Raw genomic sequence first — 19,885 nt, 5'->3', positions numbered from 1 at the left:
AAAGAATCCGTTCCGTGAGTCTCTTCGTCTAGCGGTTTTTTCGTCTTGCGAAGCAAGCCCATTAGCGGATTAGCGCTATTAGCGGTTTAGCGGCTATTAGCGGCTATTAAAGGCTTAAGGGATTAGCGGATTAGCTGCTAAAAGGCTATTAGCAGCTTAGTGCCTTAGAAAAAGGGGGTGAGGAGCGGAAAAAAACCCCCAGGAATCGCAAGACATTTTCGTCTTGCGAAGCAAGCCCATAGCAAATTCATTTTGCGAAGCACCTCCAAAATGGAAAACCCTTTCGTCTAGCGGGTTTTCCGTCTTGCGAGGCACCACTGTATATAAATACAAACTACCTCAGTGATGCAAGCGAGGGAGTGCAAATAACCCCAGAGCCACAGCTGAGCTGCAAGCCCTGCCTTTGCAAAGCCCCAGACTTCAAAATGCAATTGCATTGCACAAATTGCATTCATGCTAATTTTGCAGACTCTTACAGAAGAACTAGGACAAATCTAACTCCAACTTTAGAGTTGGTCCTCTTTTTTTAGAGCCAAATACATTTTTATTAGTTTTCCAACATTAATCCAATAATAGCCCAATTGTAACAATACCAGTTCATTCCCAATTAATACAGTTATTCAAATACCAAATGATATTTTTACCCCCATCATTCTCTTAATTTCCGTCTGTGTTTCCCTGCAATGTTGAGGGAGTCGTCCATTCCTGGTGCAGAACAGAAATGGAAGTCAGAGTTGGTCCATTTTATCATATAGTGCTCTTTTGCTAAGTCAGAAGCAGCCCTTCTATATGTGGAGCCTAATAATAATAATAATAATAATAATAATAATAATAATAATAATATTTTTTATTATTTATACCCCACCTGCCTGGCTTGGTTTTCCCAGCCACTCTGGGTGGCTTACAGCATATCTAAAAACATAATAAAAGCATCAAGCATTAAAAACCTCCCAATACAGGGCTGCCTTCAGGTGTTTTCTAAAAGTTACGTAATTCTTCATCTCCTTGACATCTGATGCAAGGGTGCTCCACAGGGAGGGTGCCACTGCCAAGAAGGCCCTCTGCCTGGTTCCCTGTAACTTGACTTCTCGCAATGAGGGAACTAGCAGAAGACCCTCAGAGGAAGACCCCAGTGTCTAGGCTGAGTGATGGGAATGGAGAGTATACTGGGCCAAGGCTGTTTAATCAAGGGCCTTTTAGATTCAATCCACTTCATTCATCAATTTATAGCGTACCCTTCCTCCCAAAGTAACCTGGGACCGCCTGTATGCATGTACAAAATGCACAAGTTAAATCCCCGTTACCATAGCTTTTCCTAGAAAAGCTTGAGGATACAGTTTGGGGAACAGAAACACTTGGATGCAGAAAGGGCCAATTGCTACCTCACCATTTCTTCATGCTAAACCAGGGGTCAGCAAACCTTTTCAGCAGGGGGCCGGTCCAGTGTCCATCAGACCTTGTGGGGAGCTGGACTATAATTTTTTTTGGGGGGGGGGGAATGAAGAAATTCCTATGCCCCACAAATAACCTAGAGATGCATTTTAAATAAAAGCACACATTCTACTCATGTAAAAACACGCTGATTCCCGGACCGTCCACAGGCCGATTGAGAAGGCGATTGGGCCGGATCTGGCCCCCAGGCCTTAGTTTGCCTCCCCATCTGCTAAACTGATCCCTCTGAAGCTGCTTTTCCTTTTTAAAAAAGTCAAAAGCAAAAGGAAGCTTTTCTGTGCCCAGTGGTGCGTAACATGCAGCCGGCTCCTGAGGGAAACACGTTTTGAAACAAGTCCATCATACAGGTACACTCAGCAATGACTGATTACAGCTCCCTGTTGAGAGTGTACTTGGCAACAAACATTTTTCTGCCATATGATCTGTGGGATTAAAGGTAAGGAAGGAGATCAACCACTCTGAAGTTCCTCATTCCCATAAAATTCATTAGAAAAAAGCAAGCAAGCAACCCTTCAGTGACATCTGCTGACTGTAGCATCATCGTATTGGTCCATCACTGTATAATTATATGGACGGAATGCTTTCTTGACCTTGCAAACAGTTTGTCTAATGCATTCCTTTGTTTCTCCATCTCTTTCTGCAGACACTAATTCCATCATCCATGCATAATAGGCAATTTGACCTTACCAGCCCTTTTCAATAAAAGCTTCCACTGTATCATAAAGGATCATACTGGAGGGAGCAAAACTATTGGAACATAGAGGCTCATTCTCACTCGCTTCATTTGTGTCATGGCAGATTTCTTCATCTTTTCTATGGAGTTTCTGTGAAGTGCCTCACACTGATGAAGCATTCTTTAAAATTGCAGCTTCTTAATTAGATTCTGTATGGCTAATAGCAAAACAATCAATGCACATCAGTGTCTCAGAATGTGGATTTTTTTCCATTGTAGATTTAGAGCTCTGGTTTCTAGTTTATAAAAGCTGCTTGTTGCTCTATACCTGATGGATATCTGTGCCATTGCATATGGCATTGCATATTACATGGAAAACCCCCTCAGCTCCTTAAGAATCAGGAAACGCACAGGAAACAGCACACACTGCACTAACTTATATAATGATTGCCATGAACATTTATTGTGGCTTTGTCTCTAGAAATGTAAGTGTGTGTCTGCTCCCCCCATGTGTGAAAATAGGATGAGATAATGCTCCTATCGAAAGTATGCAGTCATGTTTTCTTCAGAGAACAGCAAGTTCCATTCTCTTGATAAACCAGTATGATGTGGTGAAAAGTATAATATGGAAGAATGAAAAAATGCATATTATTTGGGAAATGATGGTAAGTCTAGCAAAATGAATCACTGCTAATTTGCATTCACTGACATTGCAAAAATTAAAGATAATTGTTGTTATCCAGCTAAGGAACTCCTTGTGTAAACAAGGTTATGGAAACATATTACTAGTTGGGTTGGAAGCCATGGATATAAAGATAATACAGATTCTATGCAACGCTAACTACAGTGGCACCTCGGTTTAGAAACAGTCCTGTTTACGAACTATTAGGTTTATGAACTCCGCAAAACTGGAAGTAGTGTTCCGGTTTGTGAACTTTACCTCGGTCTATGAATGGAAGCCGAATGGTGGAAGGGCACCGGTGGCGGGAGGCCTCATTAGAGAAGGTGCACTTTGGTTTAAAAATGGGTTTGGTTTAAGAACGGACTTCAGGAACGGATTAAGTTCATACACCAAGGTTACCACTGTATACATCCAAGAGAAGATACAGTCTGTCTGCACTGTATTGCTCTAAATGGGATATGGAGTCCAATGTGCTTTTAAATATGCATTCACATGTGTGTTAAATACCTAATATCCAGCTCTGTTTATATACAGTATAGATGCAATCCTCTTTTCTCACCCATGGTAACCATGATTTCTCATTTCCTGATTGTAATTACGGTAGTTATAATTGCGTGGACAGGCGGAGTCCCCCAGATCCCGAGCGGTCCCCCCCGTCATGTGGAATAACGACCCAAGACAACGTGCTATGGGATTAAATTGGCCACAACTTTATTAAATTTCAAATGTGGGTAGACCTTGGCTCAGGCATTGGGCGTTCTCCCTCCCCAGTCCCCAGCCGGGGACCTAGGGAGCATCAGGGTTATCCAGTGTTTGTGTGGGGGATGGGCCGGCTCTGGAGAACATATGTTCAAGCAGAGATAGCCACCCCCGTTACGCCGCCGCCGCAGGGGAGAGCAATGACGACCTTTCGGCGTACGGTCAAAGCCTCCCTTCAGAAACCCCTTTAATGGGGAACCCTGGTATTGCCGCCGCAAAGAGGAAGATGGACTAAAGGTTTCCGCCCAAGGCCTGATACTGCCAAAGTTGTGACGTTTTGCTAGGGGAAAGGCAAAACCTGCCAATGCAGGGGAATTCCTTTCCGGCCCTTTAACAGCGACCTTAACGTAGCAGCACCCGCATACCTGTGAAGAAAAGTTAACCTGCAAAGCCTGTGAAGAAAAGTTAACCTGCAAAAGAAGACATTAACTGAGGGTGGGTAGGGTGGGAGAAGCTCTGGAGCCAAGTGAGGATTCCCTCCCTCTATTGTGTGGGCAGGTAGTCCCTCCCCTACCTGGCCCGGTCTCCTTGGCAACGCTTCCCCCAGGTGGGGACAACTGACTGAGGTAGGCGGAGACCTCCAGGTATCCCACCTGAGGGAAGGCAAAGTCAAGCCTATGCTGATGGAGCCGCTCCAGATCCAGGGGCTGCGCGCGTCCACGCAAAGGGCGCCCCCCGTTTTTATGCGGGGAGCGGTCGGTCATTGTACTTAGGAGTCCACTAAATGATGATAGGTTTTCTTTCCAGCATGTGCATTTCTCAGACAAAATATGGTAGTTGGGTTATGCTAGCCTGTTGCCTAGACTCTGAAATGACTCCTTGCACCAGCACCACAGCTGCTGCATTACTAATTCATCCAACAATGAAAAATATTAGTGGAAGTTAATTTCTTATTGATAAAAAAGGCACGAGAAATGCTGATGAATTTCTGACTCCTAGTAAAATTTTCTAGGAGGCAGAAGTTTTGAATAAGAGGCCAAACTGCACTTTTGCTCCTACTGTGGTGGAGAAACAATGACTGTGCATCCAGTATATGCTGCCTGTTTTCTCACTGTTACAATTTTGTAGGACAAAAATCATAAATATAAAACATAATTTTCATCAAGACAAAAAACAGAAACAATAAGTCTATTAAAACCTGAGAATGGGTTATACATATGGTTGCACATGTTCCCCATTTTCCTGAACAGTGAGAAATCACAAAAGCTACAGTAATTAATTAATTAATTAATTACTTAATTAATGTACTTATATCCCACCTTTCTCCAAAGTTGGAACTCAAGGCAGCTTACAACATTTTAAAAATACAGTTATAATAACAACAGGTCAAAATATAACAGAACACATTAGAAGCAGCATGAAAACAGCAGTTGCCGTGATGGGAGCCCAGTGGATTTTCAAAGGCCTTTCTGAATAGGAAAGTCCTAAGAAAGCCAGTGTAATCTCTCTTGGGAGGCAATTCCACAATCTGGGAGCAGCCCCAGAAAAGGCTCTCTCTCTGTGTCACCATTAACACTGCCTCTGACGCTGATGGGACCGAGATAAGGTTCTCACCTGAAGATCTTGGCACCTAGAAAGATTCATAAAGGGAGATTGCAATCTTTCAGGAAACCTGGGTGTCACTTGCAACAGGCTGTGGATATTGAAATGCTTTCCAAAGCATTGTTCAGAGTGGTAACAACCTCACACCTGACACATTAATAAATACACTCTTAGCCACTTCCCCTTCCCCCACAAGACCTTAACTTTTTAAAGTTATTCTTGCACCTCCACAATCCTTATTCTAAAGTCAGTCAAAAACCAGCAATTTAAGCTTCAATCATCTGACTTCATAGAAATTTCAGCTGTGAGGGATGACTGTATATGTGTACAGCTGGGTTTTGCTATTTATTGCTGTGTCTTGGGCTATGTGATCTGTTAAAAATAATTGCAGTACAGTTCCCCTGGTTTCCATCACTGATGTCATGTCCGCATCAGTGGTTCGCTTGATCAAAGTGAGTGGTCTCTGCATGAATTAACGGCTTAGCTGCTTCCCTTCGCCTAGTGCACCTGATGCCCATCTCAGCAGGGGAGGGTGAATCCTTAGAGGAGAAGGAACAGATTGGATGAGGCAAGCATCTGGGAGGTTAGCTCACTCTGATCTGAATAATATTTCACCTGATCTGAAAAGACGGCCACTGTGCGGAAAGGTTGGAGGAATGCCTTGCAAGAGTGGCATCTCAGGTGGGGCTACCTCTTGTGGAGTAGGGCTGGTAAAGAGGCTGTTGGAGGGAGGGTTCATTGGGTGCTTGTTTTTCCCTTTTTGTTCAGAGTGTGTGCTCACTTCCCAGTGTCTGCTCCCTCAGAATGCCTCCACTCATAAATCAGCTTAAAAGATGGTGGTTACAATAGAAATAAGGTATTGTATGTATTGCAATTAAATTGTCCTTTCAAAAGAACGACAAAGAAAATGTGTGGATTATCTGCAGATTCAAAAATCAAGTTAATGGCAAGATTTGAATTAGGAACTCATTGAATTCACTTTCTACTTAGTATGTTTATTTCTTCAAAGACCACGTTTAGTTAAACTACAGGCACTGATTTTCAAATCCCTTTACTAAAGCAGTGAAAGTGTCAGAGAGCTTCTGTTCCATGAGATTCCGACTACTGCTAACTCACATGGGGTGCAATTAAAAAGGTGGTGTAAAGATCAAAAAGTGGCAAAGAACCCCCCCCCAAAGCTATGAACCAATGAGTTCCTGATTCAAATCTTGCCATTAACTTTCTAGGACTAAGGATTAAGTGAATCCTTTTTAAACCACTTCGAAACAGAAAGGCTGCCCTTACCAAGAAAGCAGTACTACTGTTCATTTGACATTTGGCAGATACCTGCAAATTCTATGCAATTTTGCTAAACAATTAAAAGTTATAGGACAGTTCCTTTTAAGTCATAAATATAAAGGTGCCCACTGCAAAAAAACCCCACCAAAACCCCATGGACCTATTTGTAATTTGGTAGATATCCACTCAGGAGGCACTAATATGCTTGCAAATCTGATCCAGTTCTGGCAATAAGTCATTTTTTTATTTTCCCATAATAGTTAATGGGGAAGAAACAAAGGTTTGTTTCCACATCAGCTGAATTGAACAACCTCCAAAGTGCTTTGAGCTGAATCTTGCTTTCCCCCCTGAAGCATTGAAATGGTTGATGCCCACCCCTATTTAATATCCTTCTCAATCCCAATAGGTGATCTGCACCAATGTAGGGGCATCTCTGTGTGCCCAAAGAAGTGTTGGCATTGAGTTGAAGTTAGGCTGAATATTAAGAACGGCCTCTCACAGTACTTAACTTAATGTAAAAACAAAAAACAAAAAACTGCTTTCACAAGATCTTTATGTTTGCTGTGGGCAGGGACACACTTGTTTCCTTCAGCAAACATGCAAAGCCTGAATAACCATTTATGTTGATAAAGTCTTTTTGTGTATACACCTAGGAACCTCATTCCAATCAGAGTTGTTTAAGCACTTGCACAGAGATTATATACTTGAGGAAACACTGGGATAGCAACAGTGTTCTCATGGCAAACAAAATTGCCATGTAAACCTGCTTCCCTCCAAATTTTGATCGAATAGAATTCTCATCTTCCCTGACCATTGGCCATGGCAACTGGGGTTGGTGGGAGTTGGAGTCCAATGCTATCTGGAGGGCTCAGGTTCTCCATCTTTGAAGCAAAGTGTTGAGTCACTTTTTCTTGTGTTAACCTGTATTTTCAGCTGAGGGTGGAGTTCATGTATAAATCTGCCAACTGCATCCTTTTCCTGGATTTATGGCTCTTAGACTCAATCCTGCATGTTCTGGTCAAGGAGCTTTGATATATAAATCTTATAGTTTGGCTGAGGTTGAAGTCATTTGTTACAGTACAAAACAGGACTGTATTTGTAACACCACAATGGTAAATGCTAGATATGTGCAATTGTAAGTCTTTCCCTCACTTTTCCTCTTATGAGAAGGGACCATTCCAGGTCTGACTCATAAGAATAGAAGAAGACGACCTGCAGGGCCTAGTCCAGCATCCTGTTCTCACAATGACCAACCAGAAGCTGTGGGAAACCTGCAAGCAGAACACGAGCACAAGAGCAACTGTCTCCTAGTGTGGTTTCTAGCAGCTGGGATTCAGAGGCAGAGTCTGGCCCCTGGGGCTGGGAGCCATCGAGAGCCCTCTCCTCCTCCATGAATTTATCTAATCCATTTTTATAGCCATCTAGGTTGGTGGTCATCACTGCCTGTTGTGGAAGTGAGTTCCATAGTTTAACTATGTGCTGTGTGGATAAGTGCTTTCCTTTTATCCACCCCGAACCTCCCAAGAATCAGCTTCATTGGATGTCCAGGAGTTCTAGCATTATGAGAACCTGCCTTCTGCACTCTTTTTCCCCTAACTAAAATAAGTGAAAACAGGTTTGTAGCATGACGGGATTTGCAGACCTTCCTGGTATGTTAAAACATTGTTATTATTCTTGAGCAGATCAAAACTGTTTACAATTGTGGCGTATATAATGTGTACTTCAAGGAGTGATTCTCAAACAGGTTGCATGAATAAAAGCAGTCCACCTTCTCTTTCTGTGAACCTTTGAATCCCCACCATTAGCTTTTGCATGTGTGTCAGGGTGCGAGAGTTAATTTGTGTGCTGTTATAAACCATTCTGGTATGTCGGACATAATGCTGGAGCTTGCAGCGCTTCGCTTCATTTTGTTTGTGTGTTCTGAAAGTAACATCTTTCTCTTTATCTTCCTTAAAGATAAAGGCATTCCCTGCTGCTACATCCAAACCCTTTTTCGACCCTTTTCCAACACTACCACAGTTTTCTGTAAGTAGAAAATGCAACTGAAAAACTGCATTTAACATTAACATGACTATGGCCGTTGTTGCCAGAGAAGCTTCCTGCTCCGTCAACAGTCTGCAGCCATGAAGAAAGATACAGATACACACGTGCGATTCTGTAGCATAGAGGTGCAATCCCATCTTATCCAATGTAAGGGGCAACATCTCCACAACTTTAGCCATTTCTAATAACTGCACCATGTTCTTTTCTTCAGTTTATGGCAGTACTGTGCTGAAACATCTGGGCCGATGCCGTGAGGGGGTGGTTTTGTCCCCCCTAGCAAGACTTTCACACTTATCTAGCTCAAACCTCATGCAGTTTTGCATGGCTAGTTGGGGCACAACTAGCAGCACAAAATGGCATTTGTATTTGGATCTGAGTATGGGATTCATCTGCACTGCGCCCTCAGATGCGTTAAACAGCTTGGAACCAGACTACCTTAAGAACTGACATCTCCCACATAAGCCCACTGGCTAAAAACCTTGTTTCCCAGGCCTTTCTGAGCTTCATTTCACACACACACACACACACACACACACACACACACACACACATGTGACTTCAGTCTAGACATCAGATGGTTGTGAACATGTGAAAGGGCTTTTTCAGTTGTGGCTTCTCAGTTTTGAAATGCCTTCCTGGTGTCTTTCTGGCACTAGAGAAAGACCGTTTAAATCACACAAGGCTTCTCACTGTTGTATTTTCAAGCAAAGCTTAAACCTGGCTCATATTGCTGCTCTGTGTTTTATCTTGGTTCCTTTTTCTGTAATAGTGCTGTTTTTAATTACGTTTCATGTGGCAGGACAGAAATTATAAAAATCAAATCAAATGAATGAATATGATTTGGATGCACATCTCAATGGGCACGTGATCTACATTTGGCCCCAGCCAATCAGTTAGGCCTGGCTGGATGTCAGCTGGATTCCACCTGCTTTTTCAAAGGGGTGTGAAAAATCACTGCACACAGGTGAAGGTTGGGATTTTGTACCTTCTATTTCAACCCAGCTTTATTTTAAGCAACTTTGAATGGCAAACATATACCATTATGTATGATGGTATGTATACATATCTGATAATATATTATACATGAAGTCCAGTACTGGGGACTTTCTCTTTCAGTTTTCTTAACACCCAAATTGTTCTATGTTCAACAGCACTTTATAACCCCTGCTAAAAATAACTGTACTTAAAGGATGGACAGATCCTGCAATTCAGCTTCTCAGTCTGAATGTTTTGCTCTTATGCTTAGTCACATTTGGTTGCCAATATGTGTATATATCCTTTCAATGCTTCTTTATTTAAAGTGTCTCATTTTTGGCTTATACAAAAAGCTGTTGTGGTTTTTTCTTTTTCTTTTATAACATTGTTGTTCTTAAAGAGCAAATTTTTAAAAAAAATCAGCATGAGTTTTTTCTTCTATGTTCATCTTATATTCCTTTAAGAACTGGGTTTATAAAGAGAGGAACAGCTCTTCCTCTCGTTCTTCTTCATGGCCTCTGAGCAGTTTCACATATTATCTCTGTGGCTGCATATGATGCCACCAGAACTTCATAGAGCTAGGCTAACACTTTGGTGGGAAGCCCAAGCTATGCTCAGCTATGCTCAAGGTGGTTCCTGCACTCCCACAGTGGCTGCATTCTCAGAGCTCAAACTAGGCAGGCGTTGATTAGGTCTTTCTCCCTTGCTTCTAGGATGGTGGACTATTGGAGGCAACTCCAGCCCAATCAGTTTACCTTTTTATCTTTAATTACTGACCGTTGCAATTTCACATGGATTATTCTCTATATCACCTTTTCCACTGCATCTCGGTCACTTTTTCTTCAGCTGCCAAGGCTGTTTACAAGTTCATCCTGAAAATTAATAATGATGGAGGCAAAAGCACCTAACTAGGGAGGGCATTTTTTTTAGTGATTATACTGAAAGATTGGTGGCAGCTGTCCTGACTCTGACTGGAGCGTGAGGAACTCAGAGTATAGTTCCCGCCAAAATACTTAATGCTGAAATCAGTATGGTAGCCAGGGGGCAGTTGTCCCCCCCCCATCTTAACTAACTGACCAATTCCATCACAGATAACTCAGTTCTGCCCCCCAGGATAATGCCCCCCCCAATAAATCCTGGCTGCACCCGTGATGGTACATAGGCAAAAAGGATCAAGAGTCTTAACAGCCTGCCTAAGCAAGCTAAGGCACTGATCCAACAAGTAACGCACACCTTTGAGTCCAGTTATATTGGAGCGAGGACACTATGAGACAGTTGCTAACAAGGCATTTCCCTCACAGAGGGTTTCCCTCTTAGCCTGGGACAAATAAGACATATTTCATGAAAATCTGATCTGTCTGCTTTGATGGTGTGTTGCAACATAATCTCTGTGATTATGATTTTCCATCTGCTAGAATAATCTTGTCCTTTGTGCTGAAGTCAATACCTGGCTGCTTGTTATGTTATGCAGCTTGTAGATGCCCCCCTCCATCCTATAGTATACTTCATATGTGGACTCATCTGTTATAACCTTGACTTCTTCTTTGTCTGTTTAGATGTTTCTGCTGCTCAGTTTTCCAAATTAAATAGTTCTTTTTCAGGTGTTTCTGCTTTCTGGTGGCAAAAACACACCCTGGTTTCTTCTCCTGCTTTATCTCTTAATCTGCCTAGATCAGCTCTGGCCTCAAGGATTATAATGAGAACACTATAGGACACGGAGGGCATGTTCACATTAGGAGCTTAAAACACAGCAAAATAGTTTCCCACTGCCGCATTTCAAGACACATTTCCAGAGTGTTGTAGAGGGGGCAGGGGGGGCTCTGCAACAGCCCACCTTGAATTTCCATTCACAAAGCTGCCGGCTGTGTGCGCGCACTTATCTGCACATGCATGATGGCTGTCTCAAATGATCACACCATTCTTAAATATGAAAGGGATGTGGTTTGAGTTTTCTACCTGAACTGTGGCTGATTTTGGGGGGAAATGCACCACACAACAGTATTTGTCATGAAACGACAGGATCGCTATGGACTGTGGCTAACATGGTGTCAATGCAGCTTCCGAAACTAGTAGTGGGAGCACACTGGTAAGCAGTAATGTGAGAGTAATGTGTCTGAGACATCGCGTATGAATGCCATTGTGTGTTTGCCCTTGATTTCTTCCACAACACCATGTAGTTGTTTTACAGTCTGTAACATGGTACTTACATTTTCCTCTGCTGAGTCTCTTTATATGATGCTGTAAGAGGTATAGCTTTGTTTTTTGGTGGGACTTGGATACTGAGTTTAGTTGTTCAACAGCAGGATCCCAAAATGGAGAAAGAGTATCTTGTTCTATCTTATGATGGAACTTGATTATCCAAGGGAGCATTTCCTTCGGCCACTAGGCAAAGCTATCTAGGTTGGCTTCCAATTTGGCTTCCACTGACCTTTTTTAATCCAACACATCACCTAAAATTAATGCCCAGCTTTATTAATATAAAAACTGCACAGTTCCTCTTTGCATCTGTTTCCCACCTACCAAGGAACCTGTGTGTTTCACCTAAGGGTGGGGACAGATAAAGGCAGCATATCTTATGTTTTCAGAAGTGTTGAATCAAACATTGTATATTTCTGCACCCTGGCAATCCCAGGAGCAGCCTTCATGGCACTTGGTAAAGACTGCTTTGACAGTCTGCTACCCTCCTACATTCCATATTTAGACTGTGACTGTGTAATAAATAAATAAATTCAGACTCCATGGCTAGAACTTCAAACCCGGGGATGGAGAGCTTCTGGCCAATGGGCCAAATTAGACTTGGCATACGTCCCAGTTTGGCCCAGGAGGCTGTTCCCTCCAAACTGCACCTGCTTGCTGTCCAACAGACATCATCAAGAGAGCCTGATTGGGAACTCTGTAGCCCAGCTGGGTGGGCTTGTGGTAAGTAATGCTCATCCGGTTGGAAGCCCTCCTTTCCTGCTGCAGGTGGTGTTGTTGTCCTGCTTTTGCTCTGTGTTTGCATATATAGCCAGGGCTACAGTCTGTTAGGAACTGAGCAGGAAGACAGGAACCATGCCCCACCCCCCTTGAGCATATGCATGGAGCTGGGTTTCCGGTCAAAATGCTAACCTAGCTCTAGAAATCTGCAAACAATCTTCCTTGCACAGCACACATATGTGGGATTGCACAGATGATCACTAAAAAAACCAAAACAATCTGGGATGGGTTTTTTTTAACAGTTACTGGTTGCTGGCTTTTCTGAAACATTCATCAATTGCAATTACTGTACATTTATTGTAATCACTGTCAGATCAGTAAGTATCCAGAACTGCATCATCAGTTTCTCACTTCTCATTACAGCAAGGCAGCTGAACCCTACAGGGCTGACTGTGGGAACGTGATTTACATGATTAGGAAGTTACATGGGAATGACTCTCTCCTTGTGTCTTCCTTCTCATTGCAACCATGCTCTCCTCAGCCCACCAAACAGGCTGAGAGAAGTGCAATGGCCAGCACCAATCAGCTGAGGAGTAGGGGAGATACGCGATGGGATTGCTGGTAGGATCAGCACACTCCTCAACTCTTCCCAGCACCAGTCGTCAGGGAAGGCACAAAGTATCCCTGCCCATTGCACACCTGCCTTTGTTTCCCTCTCTCTCTGTGTGTGTGTGTCTGCGAGGGTGAGCAGGCGTGTGCTTTTATATGTCTGTACTGCATACATCTGTGAGTGCTGAGTCCCCACCACCCAATGTGCCCTTGGGAGCAAAAGGGTTGCTTGGCCATGCATGCATATATGTCTTTGTGCATGTGCCCCACAATTTCAGATTTCCCTCTCCTTTGACATTGGCCAACTTCAGCATTTGATATACTTTGGAATAAGGTGTGAAGAGCAGAGAGAATATCCTGGCCTTGTTCAGATAAAACAGCAGGAGCTCCTTGAGCACGTCAAGGGTGTGGAAAGCTGCCATTGGGCTTGCAGCTCAGCTGCTGTCACCTGGGTGTGCCATCTGCAAGAACGCCTCCACATCGCCCCTTTGAACACCCTCCCCCTACCCCCAAGGTGCTGGCTCTTAAAAGTGGCACCATTGCTGGATCCAGGGTTTAGAAGGCTTTGGGGTCAGGCACCTGCCAAGGGCCCTTCTCTCTCGGCAAGTCTCCCTCTCCACTGCCATTATCGCCAGTTGCTGCTGCTCCTCTTCCTCATTGCTGTTTCCACTTGCTCCACTGCCAGGCAGAGTGACAATGAGCAAGGAAGCAGCAGCAGCAGCGTCTGCTCTTTTTCCGCACCACCGTTGTATGGACCCTCAGCAGATGCCCAGTCATGCACACCCTGAGTTCCAGGCCCCCCAATGCTGCCCCCATACATTCCCAACGTCGTACCATAAATAACACTGTTTATTACTAGTCTAAAATTTCAAATTCTACATGTTCATATAGGGTGTGGTAGTCAACTATGTTTCACTCAGAGTAGATCTATTGAAATCAATGGGCCTCTCTTGCTCATGTCAGTCATTTCAATGGGTCTACTCTGAGTAAAACAGGGTAGTTGACTATCACCCATAGCATCTTTCTCCTAAGGTTCATTGTAGCAGGTGGTTTGGGGAAATCAGTTTTAAGCCTGACCAAATTGTCAGTTAAAAGTATCAGAAATTATTACAGAATTTAGGAGAGACTTTATACTTAGAACTCTGTAGAGGTTTGTAAAAACTAATGAACTTGAATTTTATCCTCAACAAGTGCACTATGCTAAGGAACCTTTGCCTAAAAATCTGGATGGTCCTCTTCATCACAATCATTATGATCATAGTTTTTTGGCTCAATGGCCTTTTGACATCTAGCTGCGCCCATTTTTAAAAGACCATTGCTGATATCAAATGTGTGGATGAAATGGGAAGAGGGAAAGATACAACAAACCTCTTTTTTCTTTTATGTTCATTTGTAGGCAGAATACATAGACAACAAGCAACAATGCTGTGTAGTACAGTCATCTCCAAAGATGTTATCACCAGTTGCCCCAACATCTGTGACAAAGTCTCTGGTGGGAACCTTTCCGACACCAACGGTGCAGACCATCTATTCATCTCACAAACCAATTTCTCTGGCAGACAGGTACTGTTCAACCATTCCACGGAAGTATTACGTAGCTTTCTTTCTGAAGTCTTTCACCAGTCAATAAGCGTGTCTCATGGGGCCAGTTTTCAGATGTGGGTCGAGGAAGCAAAGCAAGAGCCTGGGGGCAGGGAAGGAAGAGGGAAGGCGCTGCTGTTTTGCCTGGGCTTCCCACATGCTCAAGCCCTCATCAGCCATTGTCTCTTCTTCAGAATGTTCATGCTTAATTATATTTAAGTTGCTATGACAACCTGTCGGCTGAGAAACCTGATAAGGGATAGTGTGAAGATGTTAAATCAGGGGAGTGTTTCCATGTCAATGAAAATCTTGATTTCTTCCATACAAATGGGTATTAATCAGTGTTTACTGTAGCAGTAACCCTTCAAAATGCCCACACCTGCCACACTTTCCCATATTAACTTATCCCTTTACAAAATTACACAAAAGCACAGCCCTTCTTCTCTGTCTTGGTGAAGCCTCTTTGATTTGCATTCTAAATGACTCTCAAACTATTGAAATCTTTGCCTCTCTTTTCTTCCATCTTCTCACCTTGGTCCACTCAGTTCTACCTGCAATTTAGTGCCACACCTTTCTTGTTTCTCCTCTAACCCTCCTTAAATCCTTATATGGATTTCTGATCTGTCTCAGTGCTCTCCTGCTGATATTTCTCATTCTAACTTTTAAAATGCCCCATCTCTTCTATCCAGATATAATCCCTACCTGAGATGTTTGCTTGCCCAATTCCCATCACCTGAGGCACTGAAGGTCTCTCTCCCCCTCAAACTACACCTTTTCTCACCCGCTGCCTCTTATCCTTCCAGAATTCTTGCCACCTCATTTACTTTTCTGTGACCCGCCTGGCACAATATCCTTATCTCCACAGTGTATGGTAACTTATGCCAAGTACTTGGAACTGCACTAGCTAGATATATGTCATCCCTTCTTCTGTGTCATTTTCTAGAAGTAGCCTTATATTATTTGTGAAGTATTGTGAACATCAGGGGGGAGGAATCTTGTTCTTTTCCTGCCAAGGGTGGCCCTGTTGCAGAGGTAGATTGTCAGGGGTTATATGGGGGGGGACCCCAAGTGAATAGATAGCTATGAGACTTGCCTCATTGCGGGTCTCGGGGTCCTCAGAGCCCCAAGGTTTCTCCAGGGATAGCTAGTGGTGAGCCTTTCACACTTGCCTGCACACTGGCATCCAAAAATGGCCTCATGTTTAAAAGATGATAGGACGATGGGTGCATTGCATCTGCAGAAGGACTGCTCTAGATTGGGCCTATGGCAAACAGGGAGGGTAGCTTAACCTTCCACTCCCACCCAATTTTTCTAATGAAAGTTGCTGCCAACCCAACAGCTACTATTTGCCTTGTTAAGGAAAAGTTGTGTCTTCATAATGGTACACAAACATTTCTGTGGAAGGCCAAACAGCAGCTGCAGAGAAGAGAAAATGGTGTGGTAGCAAATGGTCAAGCCGTTCCTGATCCAGATTTCTCTTCCTCAGCAGCTGATGCTTTCCAGGACTGAAAGAGATGGGCGTGCCAGTCTGTGCCCAAGGAGCCCCTGCTAATTCCCCATCTTAGCATCACTTTCCCAAGTGGCTCCATCTCATCATAGAAAACCCTTTGTTGCACTTTCTATGTACAGTGGTACCTCGGGCTACATACGCTTCAGGTTACATACGCTTCAGGTTACATACGCTTCAGGTTACAGACTCCGCTAACCTAGAAATAGTGCTTCAGGTTAAGAACCTTGCTTCAGGATGAGAACAGAAATCATGCTCCAGCAGCAGTGGGAGGCCCCATTAGCTAAAGTGGTGCTTCAGGTTAAGAACAGTTTCAGGTTAAGTACGGACCTCCAGAACGAATTAAGTACTTAACCCGAGGTACCACTGCATTCCTATTCTTTGTTCCGCCAGTGAGGTAATTGACCCCAGAAGCCTTTGTCTGCTTTCTTCCTCGGAGGAGTGACTAGCTAGCTAGTCCTTTTCTGGACAATTCTTTCTCAATTCCCTCATATTGTCATACCCACCTTGTTTCCTTGTTGAGTCCTTCAACCCTTTTCTGTTTCTTTGCTTCTCTGACCCACCTTAGCTTGTTTTTACCTCTGTTTCATAGGTTTCTCCACTGCCATTTCCTCCTCAATGATAACACATCTCTGCCTCTCTCTTCTTGCTCTCCTCTGTTCATACCAACCCTTCCACATGCAAACTCTAGCAAAAATTAAATTCCAAGAGTCTAATAGGCCATAAAGTGAACTAGAAAGTCCCCCTGCATATAGATTTCCTTCACACTACAGGCACAGTCATAAGGAAGTGGGGCATACTATTGATCAGAAACCAGATCAATCTGTATATTATTGGAAAGGCTTGCAGCACTCAGGCTGCCGCTGGAAGCTCTATGACCTGTCTGCCCCACACTTGGCTACTGGGCAGAGACTTCCACCAAGACCCCTTTAATGGGGCACCCCAAGTATGTTGCAGGCTCCACTCAGGGCGATGCACCAGTTCACCCATTTTGCTATGTGACATTTTGCTATGGGGAAGGCAAAACCTGCAAACGGAGTCTATCTGTTTGCAGGAAAATGGCTTCTCAGCTCCAAATATGGCAACCATTGGTAACCATAGCAAGGTCAGGCAGTACAAGAAAGAAAACATTGTTAGAACCTACCTGTAAAATAAATATGGTTAGACTTAATACAACTGACAATGACCTAGAAAGCAAAAGATGGTTAAACAAAAGCACTGTAGCCTAACCGGGGGTGGGTTAGGCTTCTGCTGACCGTGCTGCTGACCGTGCTGAGGGTCACTGACGTGATCGGCTTTTATTGTCACTGAGGGAGCCAAGTGAGAACGTCTAACTCATGGCCCACCAGGGAGGCTCTGCCTACTAGGGGTCATTTGAACCAAGAGATTTGACATGCAATCCCATAATGCAATGCAGCCAGCTGTGGGGGGGATTAACATCTGGCCCTGCATGATCTGGCTGCCCAGGGATGGTGTAGGACTGCAAGAAGCTGCAGTTGTCACCCATCCAAAATGGGGTAAGCAGCACTTGAAGACCTATGCACAAAGTTCCCACTGAATACAACCCTATTAGTTTATGCTCTAGGCTTACTCTAGCTCAGTAGATCATTAGCGACCTCAGGGGAAAGAAGCTGCTGAAAGAGATTTGATTGGGCGTGTATTTGTTACTAAACTCACAATGTGAGTCACATTTCTTCTTACGCAGTGGAATATTTTCAAGATGTTTTACTTGATCAAAAAGCAACCTTTCTCTATGGTTGGTGTTACTGGAATGTTAATTATTTTAACAGAAATCTGCAGCATCTTCTGCCCATAACTGCTTTGTGTGTTCATTCATTCCACAGTGCTGAGACTCTAAGGCGGGAACTTGAGCGAGAAAAGTTGATGAAAAGACTGCTGATGACAGAATTATGAAACTTCTCACTTCTGTCTCGTTCAGAGAATGGATTGGGGCCTTTTCGTGCCTTCTGTCTGTTTACATTCCTTTGCTTGTGTGTGTGCGCAACATAATGTATCATTACAATATGATATATTACAATCCTGGATTAATCAGTTGGCTAAAAGAGTTAATTCAAGGACTATCTTTGTATATTTCTTACTCTGGCGAGGATCCAAAGAACCATGAAACTAGTGGTTCTACACCCCGTGAAAAAGGGGTTTAGAATTCAGTATTTTACCTCAGACAGCAGCCCCTCTCTCTTCCGCATGGCAAACAGCTTTTCAAACAGAGAGTAGTTTCAAGAGCGGTTTGTAAGAGGGAACTCAAACGGACTGGGACCAGCCCCTCCCTGAACCTCAGCCTCTCTTCAGAGCCCAGCCTATGATTCTGTCTGTCTTTTATTTCTGCTGAATGTTACGATTTTTGAAAACTACAAAATCGAGTTGAGGCGAATTTTTGGTAAATCTGGAATGAAGAGGAACACTGAGGAATACACACACACACACACACACACACACGGTGTTCTTTTTCTCCTAGATTTCTCCTATATGTATATTGCTTTCTATTAAGAAACAATATTCTGTATATATGTTAATAACTGCACAGGGATAAATATTATGCAGAATATTTTGATAGCGTATACAAAAGGTCATTTTGTAGATCTGAAAATTGCAGCAGTCTACTGTTGTTCATTTGCTTTGTTTTTTAAACAAATAATGGCTGTTTGTTATAGAATACTTCTTCTACATGGTGGCAGGGGAAGGGTGGGGAGGAGTTGTGATTCCATCTTACCCTAGGACTGTTAGTCTCCATAGAAAAATAAAAGCTGCTTTTTTAAAATTCCAAACTTCAATATCACACAAGGAGGAAATGCACAAACCCACCTACGCTTTCAGGAAATAAAAACCTTGTTAATTCAATTTTATATTAAAATAATACAATTTTCAGTTATTCCAGTTTGCTTCCATTGATCCCCATGTTATCATACCAAATAAAATCGAAAATTAGATTTTTAAGTGAAATTCTAATCTGCAAACTTCTGCATGCGAATTTCAACTTCAATCAATTTATTGTGCATAGCCAAAGGCCTTTACAATGTACAGCAGAGGGCAAGGAAAGGCTTTCCTCTGAAATTACATGACATACCATGGAAAACCACATTTGAAATTCTTACATGCATATAAGTTAAGCATGTATGTAAGTGCTGGTGAATATTAAGGCCTTAAAGAACATACACTATTAAAGGTCAAGTTTCTTAGAAAACTTTGTCTTCCCAATTTTAAGCAGTGCCTAAAAGTGTAGTTCAATTCTGAAACTACCGTTAGTCATCAGTTAGAGAAATTTTTGCTTTATATGGTCTGGTAACTCTGTTTTTCTGTTACAGATATAACCCTTTTTCTTGGTACTCTTAACATCAACAATTATTCTGGCGGTCCAACAAGCACCGGGTTACCCAAACCTTGGTGATAGCCGATAAGCAGAACAGGTTCAGGTCTTTCACACTAGGGTAAGGAGTGAAAACTGAATATCTTTTGAAAATCTACTGATGAAGAACTTGTGATAAAATGGCGTAAGTGTTGGGAGGGCTTCTGTGATTTATGGCACCTGAATAAATTTCAAAATAGGCACCAATAATGTAAAGCGTCTCCTAAACTCCTGTATGCCTGAACTGTATTAAATAGGTGTTGCCACTTACGATATTAAACTGCTGTATTTCTGAACTCTGTTAAATAGGCATTACTCCTCCTACACAAAAGCACACAATAGAGAGGGGGGGAGTCATTCCATATCAAGTGATCCAACTTTTCCCCCTCATGTCATCCAATTTTCTTAATAATTTTTGCACTTGTTGAATGATCAAAAATAAGTTTAAATCTATTTTTTTTAGCTTTTTTATCTCATCCCATTTGTGAGTTATGAGGGTTTGAA

General features: G+C 42.9%; 1 protein-coding gene across 4 annotated transcripts in view; it reads left to right on the top strand.

The window, feature by feature from the left end:
* Positions 1 to 19,522, top strand: part of EPB41L4B (erythrocyte membrane protein band 4.1 like 4B) — a 132,751-nt gene extending 113,229 nt beyond the window's left edge. For 2 of the 4 annotated variants that reach the window (XM_083407636.1, XM_083407635.1), the window contains 3 exons: positions 8,343 to 8,411; positions 14,326 to 14,492; positions 17,862 to 19,522. In XM_083407636.1, the coding sequence (XP_083263762.1) occupies positions 8,343 to 8,411; positions 14,326 to 14,492; positions 17,862 to 17,931 (306 nt within the window). In that variant the 3' untranslated portion in view covers positions 17,932 to 19,522. The remainder of the gene's footprint in view (positions 1 to 8,342; positions 8,412 to 14,325; positions 14,493 to 17,861) is intronic. The other 2 variants (XM_083407638.1, XM_083407637.1) reach the window with 1 other exon arrangement.
* The last annotated feature ends 363 nt before the right edge of the window (positions 19,523 to 19,885 follow it).

The sequence above is a fragment of the Podarcis tiliguerta genome (assembly GCF_965153285.1).
Source record: "Podarcis tiliguerta genome assembly, chromosome: 13".
NCBI classification, from domain to species: Eukaryota; Metazoa; Chordata; class Lepidosauria; order Squamata; family Lacertidae; genus Podarcis; species Podarcis tiliguerta.
Note: the sequence above shows the minus strand (reverse complement) of the source record. Positions and strands in the feature narration are given on the sequence as shown.